Source organism: Antechinus flavipes, chromosome 2 (genome assembly GCF_016432865.1).
Source record: "Antechinus flavipes isolate AdamAnt ecotype Samford, QLD, Australia chromosome 2, AdamAnt_v2, whole genome shotgun sequence".
NCBI classification, from domain to species: Eukaryota; Metazoa; Chordata; class Mammalia; order Dasyuromorphia; family Dasyuridae; genus Antechinus; species Antechinus flavipes.
The window spans coordinates 653,045,924-653,066,377 of record NC_067399.1 but is presented as its reverse complement, the minus strand read 5'-3'; the positions used below and the strand labels follow the sequence as shown (position 1 = coordinate 653,066,377).

General features: G+C 51.5%; 1 protein-coding gene across 3 annotated transcripts in view; it reads left to right on the top strand.

Annotated features, from left to right (window-relative positions):
* Positions 1–19,392, top strand: part of PEAK1 (pseudopodium enriched atypical kinase 1) — a 254,170-nt gene extending 234,778 nt beyond the window's left edge. For all 3 annotated transcript variants that reach the window (XM_051982512.1, XM_051982513.1, XM_051982511.1), the window contains 2 exons: positions 12,585–13,713; positions 14,628–19,392. In XM_051982512.1, coding sequence (XP_051838472.1) covers positions 12,585–13,712 — 1,128 coding nt within the window. In that variant the 3' untranslated portion in view covers position 13,713; positions 14,628–19,392. The remainder of the gene's footprint in view (positions 1–12,584; positions 13,714–14,627) is intronic.
* Positions 19,393–20,454: the final 1,062 nt, after the last annotated feature.

Below are 20,454 nucleotides of genomic sequence, written 5' to 3'. Positions count from 1 at the left end.
CGGGAGCCTGCTTCCGGGAGCTGCTTTACTTCTAACTGGGAGGCTGACTCCGATCCCTTCCTGGGCCTTCCCTTGTTCAAGTGAAAGCTCGGGTCAGTTCCACAGGTTCAGGAAGCACATAGTAATGTGTGCCAGGCGCGTTGCTGAGGACCTCCCTGACAGACCCGAGACCCCAAGGGGGAAGAGGCCTGGCCTGGGGATCGGGCCCGGGTCTGCCCCTTCCAGGACATGTCATTTGGGGTGATTCATTAGCCAGGGTCAGCATTCCCATCTTCGAAATGGAGCTAGTCCTGCTGGCTCCGCCGGCCTCATCGGGCGGTCGTGGGCATTGCTTAAAACATTTTAAAATTTGCTGGAAATTGTAAGAGCAGGAACCTTTATTACATGAAAAACTAGTCTGGGTCTGTGGTTCATCGTCATGCCCCGCCCCCGCCCCCCCCCCAACTCCTGTTGTCTCTTTTCTTTCTTCTGAGTCCCCAAAGAGGCTGCAGGAGCTTGCTCATGTTCTTCCGAGGTCCCCCCCACATCCCAGCTGCTGGTCTTTATGTTGTGACTTTTTATTAAAAGATGCATTTTTTAAAAGCCATATTTTAAGTGCTCTGTGATCTGCTGACGGTCTGTTTTGGAGCCTCCTTATGCAGGGGGGAGATCCTGGGTTCTTGAAGCTCAGGTGAGTGGAATGCAAGCTCTGGTGGTGTCCCTTCCCCCGCCCCAAGCAGGAGAGGCCCAGCCTCCCGAGGAGCAGAGAAAGGTCAGCTGCCAAGTGATGGAGCTGTTGGCCACAACAGCTTCTGAACCGTTCCCTGATGCGTGATGGATCGTGTCATGGTGATGAGGACACAGTGAGGGCGGGGTTGGAGGGAGTGCAAGGAGAGCCCACAAATGCTAGATTTTTCCAGTTTCATAATCCCTGCTCATTAATTCTGTTCTTCAGCTCCAGAACGATTACCATAGCTAGGTGGTGGTTCCATCTGCATCTGGGTCTAAAGGACATGTGCTATTCTACGAACCTTTAACGTGTGTTGGAAACAATCACTTTACCTGTCAAGGTAATACCTGGATTGCTCCCAGAGCCTCTCAGCTCCATTCTCTGCAGTTTTCTCGCCGAGACCTTTTCGTAATTAAGTGTTCCACAGACTGCGAGAGCTGCAAAGGTCCTCGGGGAGGATGGGATGTGACCCTGCCCTACCTCCCTCTGCAGATGAGGGAGGCGCCCAGGAGGTGGAGGGAACGGCGTGGCCAGTTCCACTCGGGCCCAAGGCTCCTCTCCTTATAGCCGCATGCTGTCGTGTCAAGTGAGTCAGTGTTTGTGAAATGCTCTGAAAACCAGTTATTATTTAACACACACATTAAGCCGAAAGCAAACTGCAGGAGAGGCGGCTTCTCTGTGGGTAATGGAGCATATTGCCAGAGGAGACATTTTCAGGTAATAGGTGACACGAAGCGCTGCCCCGTCAGTGCGCAGAGTGACGGTGGCCCATCTGGCCTACCTGTTCTAAGATCACATCTATTTCAAGGAGGGCCCTCAGACTCTCTCTTCCCTCAGAATGACGGAGAACAGGGCTCAGAGGACATTATGTGGTATTGCCTGGCAATCTTGTCTCCTTTCCAAATCAATGGTTGGGCATCGATTTTCTTATTTGTAACGATACACAAGTAATCTGCAAAGAACAGGTGGTAGGTGGTTATAGGATGTGAGTTACCAGCAGGTTTGGGGAAGGATGCGTTACTTAAATAATTAATGTAACTCTCTTTGATGACGGTGCCTCTGGGCCTTCCCAGAAACAGGACGGATTATAGAACAATGGAAAATATTAGAAAAGTAGCACAGCATAGTGTGATCGAGGCGGGGTGGCCTTGGGAAGCAAGGAGGGTTGGGGTCATATCCCGCCCGTGGCATTTACTGACAGAGTGATCCCAAGCAAGGCCTAGGTGTGTGAGGATCTGCCTCGGCGCGGGGAATGCCTGCATTAGCAGTCACGGGTCCCGTAGCCAAAGGAACCCTGATCTCCATCTTTCCAGAGAAAGACCAGCCACTGACCAGCTCGTACGTGTTTTAGTCATCCTTCTATTTTTAAAAAAGTGCTTTCATGCTCTTGATAAACTGTAGCCTCGCTCATATTTACTCAGCACTTTGTGGATGACGGAGGATTGCGGGCTTTCCTCACGACTGCCCCATAAATCAGAGCAAGAATCGTATCCCCGTTTTACTGGGGATCACAGAACAAAGCCCCTTCCTTAAGGCTCCAAGAAGGAGAGGCGTTCAGAGCAGCTTTTGATTCCTGGGCATCTAACTGCCTCCTAGGTGTGCTGCCCAAGGGCGGGACTTGGGGTCAAGGGATCAGTGACCTTGAAAGTGTCATAGAGACAAATCCGTGTTCAGAGTTTCGTAACCTTATTTATGACCAGAGGGTTTCCATATAATACACACCTGAGACAGTGGCTGAGCGCTGAGAACTTTGCCTGCTGGCCTGAGTGCTCAGAGAGAGAAATGCTTTCCAAGAGAAACTCTTCTGTCATTCGAGCAAGGGATTGACTCCTGGGCTTTTAGGGCTTTCTCCCACATGTTTATTCCATTTCAGTCTTTAGCCGTAATGTTGGATTTTGATTATTTCGATGACAACTTTCCCCTTCACGGCACGGCCTTATTTTTGTCTCCGTACCCCAGAGTCTCCCGCGGGGCCTGGCGCACGGGATGGACTTCACGCACTTCTCTGCTGTAGTCGGACAATCCGTAGGATCTGCTTTTCACAATTGTTATTCCAGCCATGGAGCTTTTAACTGTAGGGAACTTAAAGATCATAGTTCCATCTGCTTATTTTACAAATGAGGACACCCAGCCCTGGAAAGATTGAGCGGCTTGCCCACCGTCCCAGGGGTAACAAACAGCCAAGCCTGGAGTCGAGCCAGGGGTCTCCAGGACAGTGCCTTCCCCTTCAGGGTTTTCCCCCTTCTCGTTGTCAAGGAAAAGAAGGTTATACATCTGCAGTCTTGAGTGAAAGCTACAAATTACTGACAATCTCAAAGAATCCCATCTTCAGATTGCCAGAAAATCTGCACATTATCTCCATCCAGTTTTCCTTTCATTCCCAAAGCAATGTTCTTTCCAGCAAATTCCTTCGACCTCCCAACAGTAGCCATAATCAGTGTTTATGTTCCCACGAACTGACTCTCTGTGGCACCGCATTAGCGTGTCTGAATGGTGAGGGATGGGCTGTTTGCACATTAACAGGCATGGCCACAGTGGGCAAAGGTTTTCCCCATCTTCCCTCTTATAATTGTCAAGTTGAATTTTTGAACCCAAGCATAAGACTTTATGGCTCTCTGGTTTACGAGCCATGTTCTGGCCCACCCTTGAGGTATGGGGAGATCCAAACTCTGTGATCAGACATGTTACTGCCCTTCCCATCTCGGTGCTGTCTGCTATCAAAGTGGCTAAACCTACTATCGGTGTGGTTATCCAAGTCACTGATTAAAATGCCAAACAGCAAAAGGGCAAGTCCATAATTATGGACCATTCCACAGGAAACCTCCTTCCAGGCTGATATGGGGCGCTTAAGGAGGTTTCTTTGTGAGTCCAGCCATTCAGCCAACTCCAGACCCGTCTTAACTGAATATTAGCACATTGACAGAGGCGCCAACCAGAATCTTTTTTGGAGAGTAAATGGTTGTTTACATAACCATCAATGATAAAGACATTATTGGGTAACCTGGTTGGCTGGAAGGGGTGTTAATCAGGCTGGAAGGTAGAGCTTATATTCCTACAGTGACAAAGGGATATAGTTTTGATTTAAGCTCATTCACTCATATTGGTGGAGTAGATCAAGACAGAGCAGACATTTGGATAGCAAGAGAAGTATTTAATGGCCTGTGTACATATTTTTACTACTTTGGGCCTCAGTTTCTCTCTGTGTCAAAGGGATTGAATTGGGTAGCCTGTGGTGTCTCTTCAGCACTGAATTATGTGAATCTGTGATTGATTCTTGTTGTGGCTACTGATCCCTTCCCCACTTGTTACTTGTATGTGTATGTGCACGTAGGGGAGTCTGTAGCAGATACAGTGCTATAGATGTTTCACATAAACTTAACCCCTTTCTATTCCCAAATCTCAGTGAAGATAATGAATAGACCTTTGGCTAGAAAAGCAGTAAAATCAGAAGACAACATCTGTGGGCCCCAAAATAGCGTCCCCAGCCCAGTCCCGTTGTTCCCATTGGTGAGTTGCTTTCTAGGATCTCAGGCCAAAGCTTGAAAAGACTTTAAATCATCTCATTTAACTCCCTCATTTTAGAAATGAGGAGACTGAGGCTTCCAGTGTGTTAAGTGCTTTGTCCAAGGTCTCACAGTGAATAATTCTCCATTCTTTGGACCATATATAGACCGTGCCCTTTGGAACTACTGTTTCTGATAAGCAGGCCTTTCCTCAAGTGAGAGCCTGAGTAACTTAACTACACTGTCACAGCGGCCTGGCTAAGTGCCTTCCAGGAAATCTGACCAAAATTACTTCCAGAGGACCATAACAAATCGAAACTAATAATAATACAACTAATAAAATTTATCAGTTAATTGCTGTTCTGTCTAAAGTCCACAGAGCATTGCAGATCCTTGCCTTAGCGGCAGCCTGCTAAACCCTTTAGAAGTGAGGTTCTGGGAAAAACCGGTGTGCCTGTTATTAGAGCAGAATGATTTCTTAGCTTTTAGCTCTCCCAAATACCTGGCTCAAAGTCTGGAACAATCCAGGTGAACCATGGAGACCAGCATCTTCTCTAGCCCTCTAGGCTGCAGAATCCCAGTTTATCTTTTTCCAGAGGATGCTGAGAAAGCAAGATACTAACTGAAAAAGCATTAAGAAAAACAACTGGGACTAGTCAGAATTTCTAGCTATAGACACGGGTAATTAATTACTAGCTTATTGACATGGAAGGAACCGAAAGTTCCAATTTCTTAATTTAACATAAAACTCTCTACACTGAAACTATGTACAGTGATGAATCAGCAGAACTTCTCTCCTCTCCCACCCCAAACGGCTCACATGTATTCTGAGCCACTGGCGCTCAGTAGCCACCTCATTTCAGGGCCGAATGCATTCCAAAGTACCCAACACGGTTGCCACACATTGGTGCCATCCTGTGGCCTGGGTCATAACCCAGAAGTAGAGTCCTCAAGGGAGCCAAAGGTTGTTTCACCTTTCACTTCATGCAAGATCCCATGTATAGTCTCAGCTCCCAAGAACATCAAATAAAGTGACTTCTAATCTTGACTCTCGGCAGATTCTCAAACGACTTTGTCCCTTGCTTTTCCCGATCTGTACAACTGTGACAAAAACTCCCCTTGCATTCAAACGTCCTGCCATTTTAACTTAGGAATGGAAGTTTCTTTTAGGTTCCAATATATATTATAAGGAGAATCCCCAAGATGTAAGATATGTACAAGATAGTAAATTCTAAGGGAGTAAACTTCTCTTGTAGGCATAAGAATGGATTTCTTGAGAATGGACATTTTTATAAGAATTGAAGTCCTAAAGTATATGACCCTCCCCAAACTTCCTAGTACATCCTCACTACATAGAATGCTTTTTAGTTTAGACCCAGGTACCATTTATCCACCCTTCATATAATCAGTTTAGTAAGATCAAGTGCCTGTCCCCCAGGCCCATCCTGGCTTGTTAGAGATGGAAGAAACCACCGTGGTCTTCAAGATCAGGCCCCCAGCTTCCTTTTTGAGCAAGGAAGCTGTGTATATGTGGCTGGTCAAGGTTGCACTGCTGGTTCAGTGGCAGAGCTAAGATTCAAATCCCATTTTCTCTTATCTAGTCTAATTCTTACTTCAGTACCATGATTTTCTATCTCAATCTCCTTTCCTCATCAAATGATTCATAATGTGTGTTATTATCCCAATTTTCACATTTATACCATATAAAAGTGTGCGCTCTGGACTGTCCCTTTGTAAATTTAGTTCTGTAGTGTAATGCTTCAGAAGCTCCGAGGTACCGTGCCTTCAATTTCCCTAAATCATAGGATCGTCGGATCGAGAGCCCAAACGGCTCATCGTGGGAATGTTTTACATAATCACACGTGTATAACCAATCTCTGGTTGCTTATCATCTCAGAGAGGGCGGGAGGGATAGAATTTGGAATTCAAAATTTTAAATAAAAATGTTAAAAATTGTTTAAAAAAAAAAAAAAAAACCACCCCACCACAGGTCCTCTTGAGAGAGAGCCGAGGTCCAGAGAGGAGAGGAAGTGGAAGTGGCCAGTCACAGGACGGGGCGAGGGCCAGGCCTTCCCAGCAGGTCACAGAGCCGGCACCTTTGGGGCATTCACCACAGCTGGGCTGGGCGCTGTGTCAGTCACCCTCCTCACGGCGGGGCTGGGGTCACTTTGGGGGCTTCGGGGTTTCCTCGGGTGCCTGCGCCTTTGTGTAATCGGCAGACTGGCCCGGCAGTGCCCGATCGTGGTCCGCTGCGGTTCTCCTTTGCGTCACTCAGCAGTTCCCGCCTGGCAAGCCCCCTCTCACTGAAGGTTCACCGAGCCCACTAAAATGCCCAGGCCAAGGCAGAAGAGCACCCCCTGCCAGCACATGGATGTTGCCTCCTTGGCTGCTGGGCCCGGTGTTTCCCGCAAGCAGAGAGTGACCCAGCCCCGGGTCCTACGGGTCCATCTGCAGAGGTGTCTCCACCCCCAGCACTGCACCAACCATACCCGGAGCCTCAGCCCCTGCTGCCGATGAGTTCTCTTCCCAGGTGCTTCCCGGGGATGTCCACACTGATAACGAGGTGGACGCATGCGCTACCCGAGCCAGCTCCGGGTTTGGGAGGCTCCGAGGGAAAGTGAGAGAGCCGAGAGGAACCCACCCACGGAAGGTCTGCAGAGCCAGGTGCCGGCCTCGGTGGGTTCAGGCTGCCGTGCCACGGGGCCAAAGCGCTTCCATGTAATTGTCTTGGGAAGATTCTGAAGGTCTCCTGGCAGGACAAGTGCCAGCCATTGAGGTCCATTCTCCAGTGAACTGCCAAGCCTCCAGACCCCGCCGGGCTGGCCACAGTGTTCGAACGGACGCTTGTCTGAGGACTCGGGGCAGGCGCTCGCAGGGAGGGCAGAAGCAGCAATACAAGGGCTCTCGGAAGAATTTGGGAACTGACCGAGACGTGGGAGACGCTGGCCCAGGACCAGTGAGACGGGCCAATCAGAGAAGGCGCAGTGAGCGCCGCAGAACTGCAGGAGCTCAAAAGAAACGGGAGGCGCAGATTGAGAGAAGAGTTCCACGGACCGTTTGTGCCTGACCTGAGGTGAGCATTGGCTGGCCTTGACCCCCAACAGAGCCATCCTCTTTGATCCTCTTCAGGCAGCCCGCTGAGGGCTTCGCGCTTGTAGTCGCACACTGCACAGGCACAGAGGGCGGTCACCTTCCCACACCTGGGCTCGAGCTCTCCTTTAAAAATCCCAGCCTCAAGCGTGGGCAGTTCTTCGAAAATCAGCAGCCGCACTTTGCCTGGGAGGTGGGCAGAGCAGTTGCCATGAGCAACACCGACGTGGGGCCTGCTCCAAAAGGAACAGCATCCATTAAAGTTTTCAGAGATTGCATGTGCAGCGAGACTGCAGGAAGACCTTCCTCTCACCAGTCGAGGCTTCTGGTTTTATTTACCGTTCGACAGATCTTTGCTGTTTCTATTGCTAAACTGCATGTGCAAAGATTGTAGGGAAATGCAGCTTGAGACTGCTCCCGCCAGTTTCTCTTCTCCCTCTTCTGAGCAGAGGTCGCCATGCTGAGCTCTGCCCTCCGGCATTTGAGTATCAGGCTTGTTCCCAGGGTCTTGCAGCAGCAGCATCTTAAAGAAGAAAAGATCTGGAAGTCAGAGTGACTGGCATTCTCCCCCTGCTTCCTTTTGCCCTGGGATCCTTCTTAACCAGCCGAGCGTCCAGCTGCTCTTGCGTTGGTGCTTGTGGATCAGCCGCCCAGCCAACCAGCCAATTGCCTCTTTCGCTAGAAGTGAGAGCCAGAGAGAACCGAGGTCCTCGGGACCCTGAGCACGGGCTGTCCTCACCCTCCCCCAAACTCTTCAGCATCCCAGGTTTACCTTGCATGCTGCTCTTGGGTACCACTGTGACGGGGAGAAACGGACGTCAGCAGGAGTGCTTATGCCCTGGCAGGCACAGTACTGTGTTAGGGATGCTCTCTCAAGTGCTTTGCCAGCGAGGTTTCCCTTCCTGTTCAAGAAATGTCCAGCACAGAACCTGCTCAGGTTCAAAGCAGTTTTTAAACTATTTCCCAGAATTCTTGGGGGAAAAAAGCATCAGAAAGAAAAAGGAGGGAAGTCATTTACTTACACATTACAAAAGGAACAGTCTTGTAGTATATTATGAAGCCTTTGAAGTTTATGGTTTGTTCCTACTTCAGAATGATGAAAGGCCAGCAGGCCTACAGAAAGAGCTCCTGATTGTCAAGGGACCGTCAAGATTACTCTGAAACAACCCTGTGACTATTGTCTGAGCTCCACCCCTATACTGAAGAAGGGACTTGAACGTTTTTCAAAAGAATAAAAAATGAAAAGGCTGAATTCAGAGCTCATTCGGGAGGTTCAAGAAGTGAATTCATTCCCTGGATAGAATAAAACACCAGGCAGAAGAAAGAATGGGACAGAATATTGTCCATTTGTCCTAGCAACAATACTTTGCTTTCTCAGATAACTCTTTGGGGCTAGAAATTTATCATTGCGAGGCAGGTCATTTAGGTTTGTAGAAACTAAAACAGTCAAGTTATTAATATTTGAAAAAGATCTACTATGTAGTGCATAGAACATTATTTCTTAGAATTTAATACTCCTATCTAAATTAACATCATAGTGGGCTCCATAATAGAGATTTATGAGATACCCATCATATGAGAAATCCGATTATGGAAATCTCCATAGGTCTGTGTGCTTAATTGTGACTGTTTTGATGGGGCTAAACCAATTAGAAGCCCTGGTATTTTTCCCCTGTTTCTCGGCCCAGAATTCTCCTTCCATTTACCCTTAAAATCATTGACCCATTAGTCTTCTTCTAAATGTTGCAAGATAGAGAGATTAGGCGATGCTGGCCTGTTCAGCAGAGCTGTCTGTGTGGAGCCCATTCCCTCCCATCAGCACAGCCAAATGACTGACCGATTCGTCATTTCTTTCTTTGTAAATCATTTTGAGAGTTCAGCTGGAGTTGATCTGAGAAGTGAAGCATAAGTTCAGGTGGGAGTATCCATCTTTTTATTATCCACTCAAACCTAGAGGTTTAAAGAAAAAAGTAATCCAAATGAGCATGGCTTCCCCTGTTTGCAGGCTTCAAAGCTGTGGATATCCCAGCGAATCTTGGCTTGATGAGAGATTTTGTCAGCTTGGTTAGATTTAATCATCTCCCCCCGCCCCTCCCCTCATTGCCTTCTACAAGCAGATCCTCATTCCCCTTGCATTCTGACACACGGACCTCTGCCAGCACGTTGACCAAATGATCAGGACATGGCATCTGTGGGAAGATGGAGGTCGTGGGCAATGACCACCCTCTTCTGCTTCCAGACAGATCCACAAGCAGCATAATTTCCCAGAAATCTCCTTCAGGGAGCACACAAAAGAAAAATGACTAGAATTCTCAGAACAACAACAACAAAAAAATGGTTTTCTTCCTGATTTCTTATTGTAAAAATGTACAAATGTTTAATGCTCACACCATCATCAAACCTGAATGAGAAGGGAACTCGTTAGGACTGTCAAGGTTCATTCCTATACAAATAAAAATTCCCCTTTCACCAGCAGACCCAAACTCGGATAGAAACAGAGGCCACCAGCCCATACATAAGGGGCCCTGCAGGCAGATGGTAACTTAGAAAACCACATCACAACATCACCTAAGTTTTATTTTGTTTTTATTTATTTTGTTAAGCACTTCACAGTTATGGCTTCATCTCATTTTCAGCCCTAAGAGACGTGTGTTCATGCAAGTGTTTGGAAAATTAGGAAGCGCTCTCTAGATTTGCAGTCTGGTCATTTGGTCTCTAGATGGTATTTGAGAATAAGGGTTTGATGATGTCTTTGGACTTGTTGAAGTTAATATTTAAGTTCTGCACGGTTCTGAATACAAGTTACTAAGCCAGGGATGTGGGAATGAAAGCTCTTGGGTTCCGTCAGGCACAGAATTGGGGGTGAGACTCCATGCTGGCCCCTCAGCCCAGGGTTGCTGCTGAGGACCCTCCTGACTGAGGCTCTCTGCTCATCTAGGAAGTGAGGGGTCCCCAGTCCTCCTTCCAGTTCAGACCTGAATGAAGGACCCACTGGGGCTGTTTTCTGGCCGTGGGACTCCAAGCTTTGAACCTTATTTTTCCCATCTAGAGACTGAGTTTGCTAGACTAGCCGCCAGGAGCCTCTGACCCTCTCACAACCTTTGGACAGGCCTTTTCAGCTGGAGAGCTTAGTCTTCTCCACAAATGGACCTTGGAAGGCTATTTATTGCATCACAAAGTGATGGTGGTGGAGGAACTCTGAAAGAGCACGAGCCACACGTAAGAAGTGCCTTAATCAGCATCCCACAGAAATGATGGAAGGCAGGCCGATGAGCACAAGCCTTGGGCCTAGCACTGGCCGGCATGGCAGCCAACCCAAGCAAGCCCATCTGGGATGAGGCTCCTAGCAGGGCAAAGGGAGATGGGGGAAGGTCACAGTGACCAAAGGACCAAGTGAGAAACAGCCCCACCTTCAAAGAGCACTGGGCCACCCCCACCACAGAGGCCAGCTGTGACTGGGGAGTGGGGGATTCTTCAAGAGCCCCAACTCCTTCTGTGGGAATCCCAGCCTTACTGGCCAAGCCCCTTTCTCACACCCCTCCCCCCAAGGCTAATGAAGAAACCAGAGGCCCGCTGAGTAGGGGGTCAGAGTGGACCCTGGAGTCCAGAGCTGACCTTTATTCCTGTAAGTCTCCACCCTGCTGCCTCTCTGCAGTCAGCCCCAATGAACGACTGTTTTATGATGTCTCTTTGTCTCTGTATTCCTATGGCCCTATCACTGGCAGTGAGGCACTCGGCAGCAATAAATATGTATACATACCGTAAATGAGAGAGCGGCTTCTCTCCCTGGAGACTCCCTTGCCTTTGGTCATCTCTTAGAAAATGTACGTTTGAATGGAAATCAGAGGGTGAGATTCCTCAGAACTGGGGGTCCGCTGTTCCCGTCCTCCTAAGAAAATGATGTATTTTCTCTTCTTAAATAAAATTGACTAGAAAATGCATCGGATAAATTTGCTTCCTTTCTGTGTGACTGTGATAAACAGATAAAGTAAACACTGCTGCTGTGTTGCTGGGAAGACTTTGATGTTTATGGAGTCGGGAAGCACCCTCAGGTTGAGGAGAGATTGGAATGAAGGGATTCACCTGGTCGGCGGGGCCAGAAAGGCTGCTTATGTGCTTTTAATCCCTGGTTCAGTCACTGGCGTGGAGAGCTCCGTCTCCCATTGTTGCCCTTATTAGCAAAAGGCCCGGATGCTAGGACTGTTGGTTGTTCGGATCGTTTTTGAGGGGTGCGGAGGAGTGGGGGACCCGGCAGTAACGGGGAGCTCCCTTTTCTCTGTCGCTGTAGGAGTTACGGAATGCTCTCTCAGAACGAGCCTGGGGAGTAGGGAATACAAAGACGGTCTCCCCATTTCACAGAGAAGGAGCCTGAGCAGCTACAAAAACTAAGTGATTTATCTAAAGGGGAGCTGGTCAGGATGAGCTTCTCCGATTCGCCCTGGAACCGAAAGTCGGGTTATTGAGGCTGATGAAGGGCTTCCCTTTGGACCCTCAGGATTTCAGATGATCAGAAATAGAGGAAGGGAAGGGAACCCAGAGACCGTCATTGCGTAGATGAGGACACTGAGACCTACCGAAGGAAGGCACTTGTCACGGGCTGCTCGGGTACTGAAAGTCGGGCAGGAGGGAATCCAGGACTCTCCAGCACTAGGTGCCATTGTGGCAGAGAATGTATTGCTTTCCTCTGGCAGAATCTTTGGTGATGATCCTCACTTTGTTTCACTCTGCTCCGAAGACGGGAGAGGGATGGCCCCCCTCAGGAGGTGGCTCTTCTGCCTTGGCATAGGCCCCCAAGAGCCTGGGTTCTGATCCATGGTCCCCGAGCCCTGCTCTAAGGAAGCGTCAGGAGAGGGAGCGAAAAGCCAGGAATGGGATTCTATTTGGACTCGCTTCGGCAGTTGTTTATTAGAAGCCGCTGGGAGGAAGATGGAAAAACACCTGTTGGGTGGGCCCTCTCTGCGGGACTCCCGGACAGGAGAGGGACCGAGGCCCCAGGTGCAGTCTCTCGGTGGTGAGGGGGGCCCAGAGCCATGCACCGTGGCCCCTCTTCTGCCGAGGTGCCTTTTAGAGCAGCCTGAGGGAGGGCGCCTCCTCCTTTATGGCTCTTTGCCTTCAAGGCCTCCGGGAGGCCCGTTGGAAAGGTCTTGAGCCTCAAGTTGCCCGGCCCGGGCCAAAAAGAGCTGCCCCCATGACTCTCAAGTTAGTCCAGGTCTGTGTGTTTTTTAAAGTCTGATATTGAAAGGGCCGAGGCCTTTCTAATCCCTTCTTTTTATTTTTTCCAGATTTGTAAAAGCAAAGCTAAAGAGTCCCAACAGTATTACCACAGTCTGGCCGTCCGGCAGAGCCTGGCCATTCATTTTAACATCCAGCAGGACTGCGGCCATTTCCTAGCCGAAGTTCCCGTCCGCCTTCTTCCCTGGGAAGACCCCGATGCCCCCGAGAAGGAAGACGATGAAATGGAAGCGGAGGAGGAAGAGGGAGCTGAGCCGCGGGACCGAGCCCCGTCCGCGGGCGCGGAGTCGGCCCCGAGGGGCAGCAAGCAGCGCAGCCACGTGGTGGTCATCACCCGCGAGGTCCCCTACCTCACCGTGGCAGATTTCGTGCGGGAGTCTCTGGCCCAGCACGGGAAGAGCCCCGACACGTACGAGCGGCAGGTGTGCCTGCTCCTCCTGCAGCTGTGCTCCGGCCTCGAGCACCTCAAGCCCTACCACGTCACGCACTGCGACCTACGGCTGGAGAACCTGCTCCTCCTCCACTGCCGGGCCGGCAGAAGCGCCCAAAGGGGCGAGCCCGGCCCGGCCGCCGCGGCCCCGACCAGACTGATCGTGAGCAACTTCTCCCAGGCCAAGCAGAAGAGCCATCTGGTGGACCCCGAGGTCTTTCGGGACCAGTCCCGCCTGGCGCCCGAGATCATCACCGCCACGCAGTACAAGAAGTGCGACGAGTTCCAGACCGGCATCCTGATCTACGAGATGCTGCACCTCCCCAACCCCTTCGACGAGAACCCGGAGCTGAAGGAGAAGGAGTACACGCGCGCCGACCTCCCCCGCATCCCCTGCCGCTCGCCCTACTCATGGGGGCTGCAGCAGCTCGCCAGCTGCCTCCTGAACCCCAACCCTTCGGAGCGCATCCTCATCTCGGACGCCAAGGGCATCCTGCAGTGTCTGCTCTGGGGGCCCCGGGAGGACCTCTTCCAGACGCTGCACAGCCTGGCCAGCCCCGGCCAGAGAAACGCCGTCCTCCAGAACTGGCTGGACATTAAGCGGACCCTGCTCATGATCAAGTTCGCCGAGAAGTCTTTGGACAGAGAGTGCGGGGTCAGCCTGGAAGACTGGCTCTGCGCGCAGTACCTGGCCTTCGCCACCACGGACTCGCTGGGCTGCATCGTCGGCATCCTCCAACACCGTTAAGGTGCGTGGGATCGGGTCTTCTCGGCCCCTCCGGCCCTCCCTGGGCCCTCCCGGCGCGCCTTCCCTTAGAAAGGCTCCCCCCGGCCCGGGAAGGGGGAGGGTGGGAGAGTGGCGGAGCAGACGGGCCCGCCTGGCAGGGCCGCCCCCAGCCCTCCGCACGGGGGGACAGAGTCAGTCTGAAATTCCCCAGAAATTCATCTGCCATCATGCGCGTTGTCTTCCACCCGAATGTCTCCCAGCCTGTTTCTATAAATAGAGATGAATGAGAGAAAAAAACATCCCTGAAGGAGCAATTTCCTTGGGTGTGAATACAGAGAGCTACGTTTAAATCCCCCCCCCCCTTTCTGGATAGTCCCTCACTGGCTTTTCAGCCTGTCATATTTTAAATAGCAACAGACAGGGTTAACCCCTCCCCGGTATCAGCAGTGAGCTCTCAGAATAGGCCATCTTTCTTTTCCTGTGGAAACATCCGTTTGCTCTCGCAGCCTGGCGGAGCCGTGCTCCTCGCCCTGCAGAGCCGAGGGCCACTTGGTGTAGGGCAGATGGTGGGGTGGGTCCCGGCCAGGTAAGCCTCGCCCCGGGCCTGGAGAGAGCCAGGACTGCAGGACTGCTTCCTGCATATGGCGTGGAGGGAGGACGGGCCGCCGGCCCCCCATCCCTCCACCTCGGTGGGTAAAGGGTCTTTAGCCACTTGCAGCCCCTGAGTAGGAAAGTGGATCGTTCTGCTCTTCAGGTGGGTCCGGGGGGCGGCTGACCTTTCACCCGGACGTGACTCCCCACGCCATCCTCCAGGCTGGGAGGGCGAGCAGAGTCCCAGGGGCTGTTGGTGATTAGCATCAGGGCGGGCGGCTTTGGCAGCCCCACGACAGGGCCCCGATCTCAGGCAGTAACTGGCTCTCTTCCTTCTCTCGGCAGCCCCAGACCGCACTCCCCCAGCAGAGCGGCTGCCAGCTGAGCCCGAAGATGTGTGTGCAGGGAGGGGAGTCGGCGGCCCTGAGGTGCCGGCGGGCAGAGGAGGCAGGGAGCTGCCGACGGAAGCCTCGGACCCTCTCCCTGCCCTCTGCTGTCGGCCTGCTCTCCATCGGAGCCTCCTCCTCAGGCAGCCGGCCCCGCACTCAGTATTACTAGGTTCCAAATCATGCCCGAGGTGGCTCAGAAGGACGGCGCTGGGAGTGGCGCGGACCCGCTGACACCGAGCGTCGCCGGGCCGACGGCCTTCCTCCTGAGCCCCGTGCTTCTCTCCGATGGATAGATGTGCAATTCCTGTATGTATTTTTAAAGCTGTATATTACAGTGTTTACGTTGCAACCTGACCTGAAGCGAGACCTCCAGAGTCCCCCTTCCTCTCCTGGCACATAAATGAGCTTCAGATAGGAGTGCTTTTTACATGTGTGGATGTTTGTATGTTTATTTCATTCAAAACTGTGAGTAATCCGTTTACTTCAGCCTTGAAAACAAAATAGCCACTTTGACCATGTGTATGTGCTGGGACCATCGAGCACCTGGGGGCTCCCGCGTCCGGGGCGGCCTCCCCTCCTCTTCGTCCCACGCCCAGGCCCTGGGGCTGAGCCCATGGGTCGGGGGACCAGATCGACTGTGCAGGATTACACAGCACATTAGTGGCCTTGGAAACACTTCTAAACTTGGGTGATTTTTTTAAGCCTTTCATTTGATTCACTGGTGTCTATGAGTGATCAGGAAAGGAGAAGGAGAATGTATTTTATTGCAATGTTATTTTTTTTAAAGGAAACAAGAGATGTTAAAGGGAGTTGGTTAGTGATGTGCTTCCTTCCAGTATGTGACGGTCATCTCCCCTAGAAAGCCCCTGGCGGGGGGAAGGCTGGGGCCTCGGTCTGGCTGTCGTGTGCCGGCTACCCGGGTCAGAATGACCCCTCAGCCCAGTCAGCCCCCGAGTTCAGAGCTGTAAGTGGGTGGGCTCCCCAGAGGCTGTCCCAGCCCTCCCGCTCACCTGCTAGCTTCCCTGCTTTAGTTAGAGCCCCATGGTCCCCGGCCCCGGGCCGTCCCAGCAGGCACGTCCTCCAGCCCACCTGGCCCTTTGCATCACTGACCCCTCCATTCAAGGCGTTGCTTCTTTTGGCAACTTGCACACGGCACGTTTTGTAGTTTTATGTTAGTGCACCTGCTCCCTGACCCTTCTTTACCCCTCAGCTTTCTCGCTCTGTGTGTGCCTGTGATGACTTGGATCTCATCACCAGAACACTGGCCACACCAGGGGGAGATCCCGGGGCCCCAGGCGAGAGCCTCAGCCAGGGTGGTGGGGGGGGGGCTCCCCAGGGAGGTCTGTGATCCTCGCAGCGCGCTGTCGACGGAGCCCGCCCATCCCCCCCGGTGACGCTCCTCGGGTGACGGCCCCTGTTGTTTGGGGGCGAGCCGAGCTTGCTGTTCTTTCACGGGGTGAATGCGGACAGGCCAGACGGGGCCCGGGACTTCTCAGAGGTGAAGGATGAAGGGGTTCCCTCTGGCTGTGCCTTGGAAAGGGAAGAAAGAACATCTCGGGATCTTCGCAGAATGGATTCCAGAATAAAGCGTTCATTCGTCTTCACGATTGTGGCAAATGTTTTAAACGTGCTTGAGTTGCAGGAAGCATCCTCCTCCACCTCGGGCGGCCGCAGAAGACACAGGGGTTGGGTGGTGAGCGCCAAAGCCCTTTCAGTTTTCTGAAGTAATGACTACAGTTTGCAGTCGACAGTATTGATTGGAAATAGAGATTTTTTTTTTATTTTTCATTGGAATACTTTAACTTTCTACTCAAGACACTTCCATCTATATCAAGAGAATTGAAAAATCAAGCAGCCTTTTGGACACCATTTAAAGCAAGCACTTTGATAAAGCCGGAGAGAGAAGGCCGAGCCTCCAGCCTGTGGGGTTAGCAGGAGCATAGTAGGGCTGGAGCTGCCTGGACCAGGGATGGGATGTGTGACATAGTGAGTGCCTTGTTAGAGTTAGAATCTACTCTGGAAAGAGGGTGACTCAAAAGACAAGTCCTGAGAAGCCTTAAGATTTGGTGGGAGGGAGCAGCCTTTCAGAGAGGGGCTAACTTGGATTCTCGAAGCGAAGAGCGTCTCTGGCAGGAAAGGGAGAAATGGACATCTGTGGAAGCCGCCCGGGAGATGAGGCCATCAGGCCTCGGCTTAGAATTCAGAGCTGGGTTCTCTGGCAGGGTCTTGGGCTCTGGCTTCAGAAGCTGAAGCTGGGAGGTGTGGAGGGACCCAATACCCCATCCCCCGCCAAGGTATCCAAGTGATAGACCCGGGGAGGGGTCATGGCAGGGAAAGCAAGTGGGGAAGGGAAGCATCGAACACATTATTTAGAGTTTGGGAAAACACAAAGGTGGATTCACCTCATCCCTTTGCTTCCACGCTCCGAACGAGCGGGCAGCCTTGGTATCATAAGCCCAGAGATTTTAGAAGAGGTGTCTCTTGGATTTTAGCAGAAATCTTGTTGGAAAGTCCCTGGCTCCAAAGGCCTCCCAAAGGCCTCTGGGTCAGACCGTGAGAAGGGCAGCCGCAGGCTTCCCAGAGCCGAGCCATGAGTCGTCTGACGCTGGCTGGGAAGTCGTCTGCAAACCCCTAAAACCAACCTCGAGAAGGCTTCCTCCTTCCCAGGCCTCCTCCTCAGAGCTGACATTCTGCTCAAAGTGTCTCTAAACGAGTTAGCAGGAGCTAAAGAGCAAAGCAAATGATCTGCAAAATATGGATCCGACCACAAGAAGTGTGATGGCGCTGACATTTTGGCATTTCGAAGGATCCCAAGAGGCCGCTGGAGCCGCGCAGGTTTGAGACGTTCCTTCCACCTTCTTCACTCTTCTTGCTCTGTACCTTACACAAAGAGGAACCGAGGCTGACAGAGCTGAATCATTTTCCCAGGCTCCCCCATCTAGCAGAATCACGGCATAGGACAAAGGAGTGAGGAAGGTGGGTCAAGTCAGAATTTGAACCCAGAGCCTCCTGAGGACCCAGCGCTGCCCCCCCCCCCCAGAAATCTGGCTCAGCTTAAGGGGTCACTTATTGTTTCACTTTCTTCCTGTCTGGGCTGTTCATTTTACCTCATTCGAGTTAATACTCCAAGTCCCCACATTATCGGCAGCCTGGAACTCCAATCGCTGCTCTTAACTGTGCACTGAAATCCAGCTGGCCGCCCTCATCGGCCCCCAGGGAATTGGGCGGGCCCAGGACCCCAAGGGGCTGGCGGGGGGCCGGCGTTGCAGAGGCCTTAGGGAGGGAAGGTACCAAAGACACGAAGCCCAGTTTACCCCGATGCTTACGGCAAAGCTTTTGCCAAAGCTGATGCCGGGGAGAGGAGTTGACAGGCATTCCACCTCCACCCTTCAAAAACAAAAACAAAAACAAAAAAAAACTTTTTTATTTATTTTTTTAATAGCAAAGTCATGTGTTAGGAAAGGAGAAAACCACCCCCCCAAAAGCCCACCCTAGATTGAATGTAAGGTTCCCAGGAACCTGACCATCCCTTCCCCCCTTAAAAAAACCCTCCCTCCCTCGCGTCTCCTGGAAGGGACGGTCAGGAGCTGTTCCATGGGGCTAAGCTTGTGAAGAAACAGCCCGTCTCTTTGACACTGTATTTGAAGGATTTTTTTTTCTTTTTAATGGTGGTTTCAGTAGGTAGTGTTCTAAAGAATTCTTGGGAGATTTCTTAATGGATTGTGAATGTTTTTATAAACCTTCCTGCAGAGGTGTTTACCACTCAACATTACCATCATGTAATAGTTACTAAGTGCCCAGAAGGAGAAAGGGGCTCGCCAGCTGTCTCACCCTTTTGCCCGGGCCTGTTCAAAATGAACTCAATTTGCTGCTACAGCACCGGGGAAGCGTGTTCCATCTGAGCTGCCTCCAATGCTCGCCTCCTTCCCCCATCTGGGCACCGCCCCGCCAAGGACAGCCTGCGTGCTGTGGGCCAGCCTCTTAACACCCATCCCACCCTCTGTATTTTTTTAATCCAAGGTGGTTTCAGGGATTCAGAGGATGTTGGAAATTTTTTACATAGAAGAAATATATAGACATATATATATAAATATATATATATATTACTATGAACTTTATTGTATTTCAGAAAACCCACTTTGCCCTTCTTGTGTGTGTGTATATGTGTGAGAGGGAGGAGGAGGAGGAGGAGGAGGAAGAGGAGGAGAGAGGATGGTTGGAGTGCGTGAGGACCCGCACACAGCAAATATGCTTGAATGTTGCCCTACCCAAAAGTCTCAGAGTAGCCTCTTTGAAAGAACAACTCACGCCGCTTGTTCAAGCCCGAGTAGGCACCCCTCACTCCGCCAGTCTCACGAGGTTCTGTCTGAGATCCCTGGGTTAGGATTCTCTGTTGTTGCCACACAGGACATCGGGGCTCCGAGGTCACCCGCCAGAAGAGACTCTGGCTCTCTGGCTTTTGTCCTTGGAATTGTCTTTCCAGTGAGTCTTCCGAGCCTGCCCCTTGCTCTGTGGAAGCTTTCTGTTCGGAAAGCTTGTTGTCTCAGTCGCGTTATCTGAAGCTTCATCTCTCTGGTCGCCCATTTTATAGATGTATAAATATATAAACCTCCCCCTGTCATTGGGGGGCACTTCTATGCTCTGGTTTGCTGTGGTACTTTGCTGTGGACGCTGTGGCATTCATGTTACTGTGTAAATAAACTCGTTTTATTACACTGAAACCCGGTGTGGAGTCGCTAATCATTGCCAAGACTTCCCTCCTTTTCATGCTTCCGTGGTGGGGAGGGGGTGGTCAGTCTGCAGACAGAATTGTCCCCCAAGCGTACAACAAGCGGCCTCCAGGACCTTCATTTCTGGAGTGTCTGGAAGGCAGAGAGAGCAGGATTCTTCCGGCCACCCAGGGAAACCTGGCCTTTCCTCCTTGGAACAAGAATGTGGATGGGCGCCCGGTCTCTGCCCCCAAAGGCTTGCTGTCGTGTTTGGTGCAGGCCCTTCCTCTCTGCCCCGAGTCCCAAAGTAGCAGGGCTGTGAGAAGGCAGAGACCGTTGTGGCCCTTCCTTTTACAGAGGAGGAAGTAGAGGGGACATGATCCTGCCCCAGGCCACACAGATAGTAAGTGGCAGATCCGGAAGCCTAGACTGAGAATATTCATTAACCAGCATTTATTAAGCACCAACTGTGTGTCAGACACTGTAAGCATTGAGGGTGCCAAAAAAATCCCCTGCTTGTTAGGAGGGAAGAGGAGAGTCTCAGAACGAGAGAACTGGGTGAAAAGTCAACTGTTCAACTGCTTCTCTCCTAGCCTCAGTTTCCCCTCTACCCGGTGAGGGCTGTTGGACGGTAGGAGCATAGGATCAAAAGGGGCGACCTGGAAGGACCCCCAGCTTTTGCAGAGGATGAATCAGGCCAAGGAGGGGAGCGGACGCATCCAAGATCGCCCCCCAGCTGCCCGAAAGTCGCCCTTGACCCCAGGTCCTCCGCAGTGGAGCGGCAATCCCCGGGGTCCTTTCTAGCGCCGACATCCTAGGATTCTGTTTTTCCAAGGGTGAAAGACATTCATCTCCGCGCTAAGTCTTGCATTTTCTCTTCATCCCCTCCTTAGCCCTTAAGCCCACTACTAGAAAGAGAAATTACATCGAATTAATAGCAGGCTTTGTGGGTGATACAATTCTTTCCAGCTCTCCTTGGTGCTGAAGTTCCTGGTGTGTGCCGCCAGTGCCCTCTGGTGGCCAGCCCTCGGAAGTACAGGCTTCCACCCCAGCCAGGCGCCTGGCCCAGAGCAG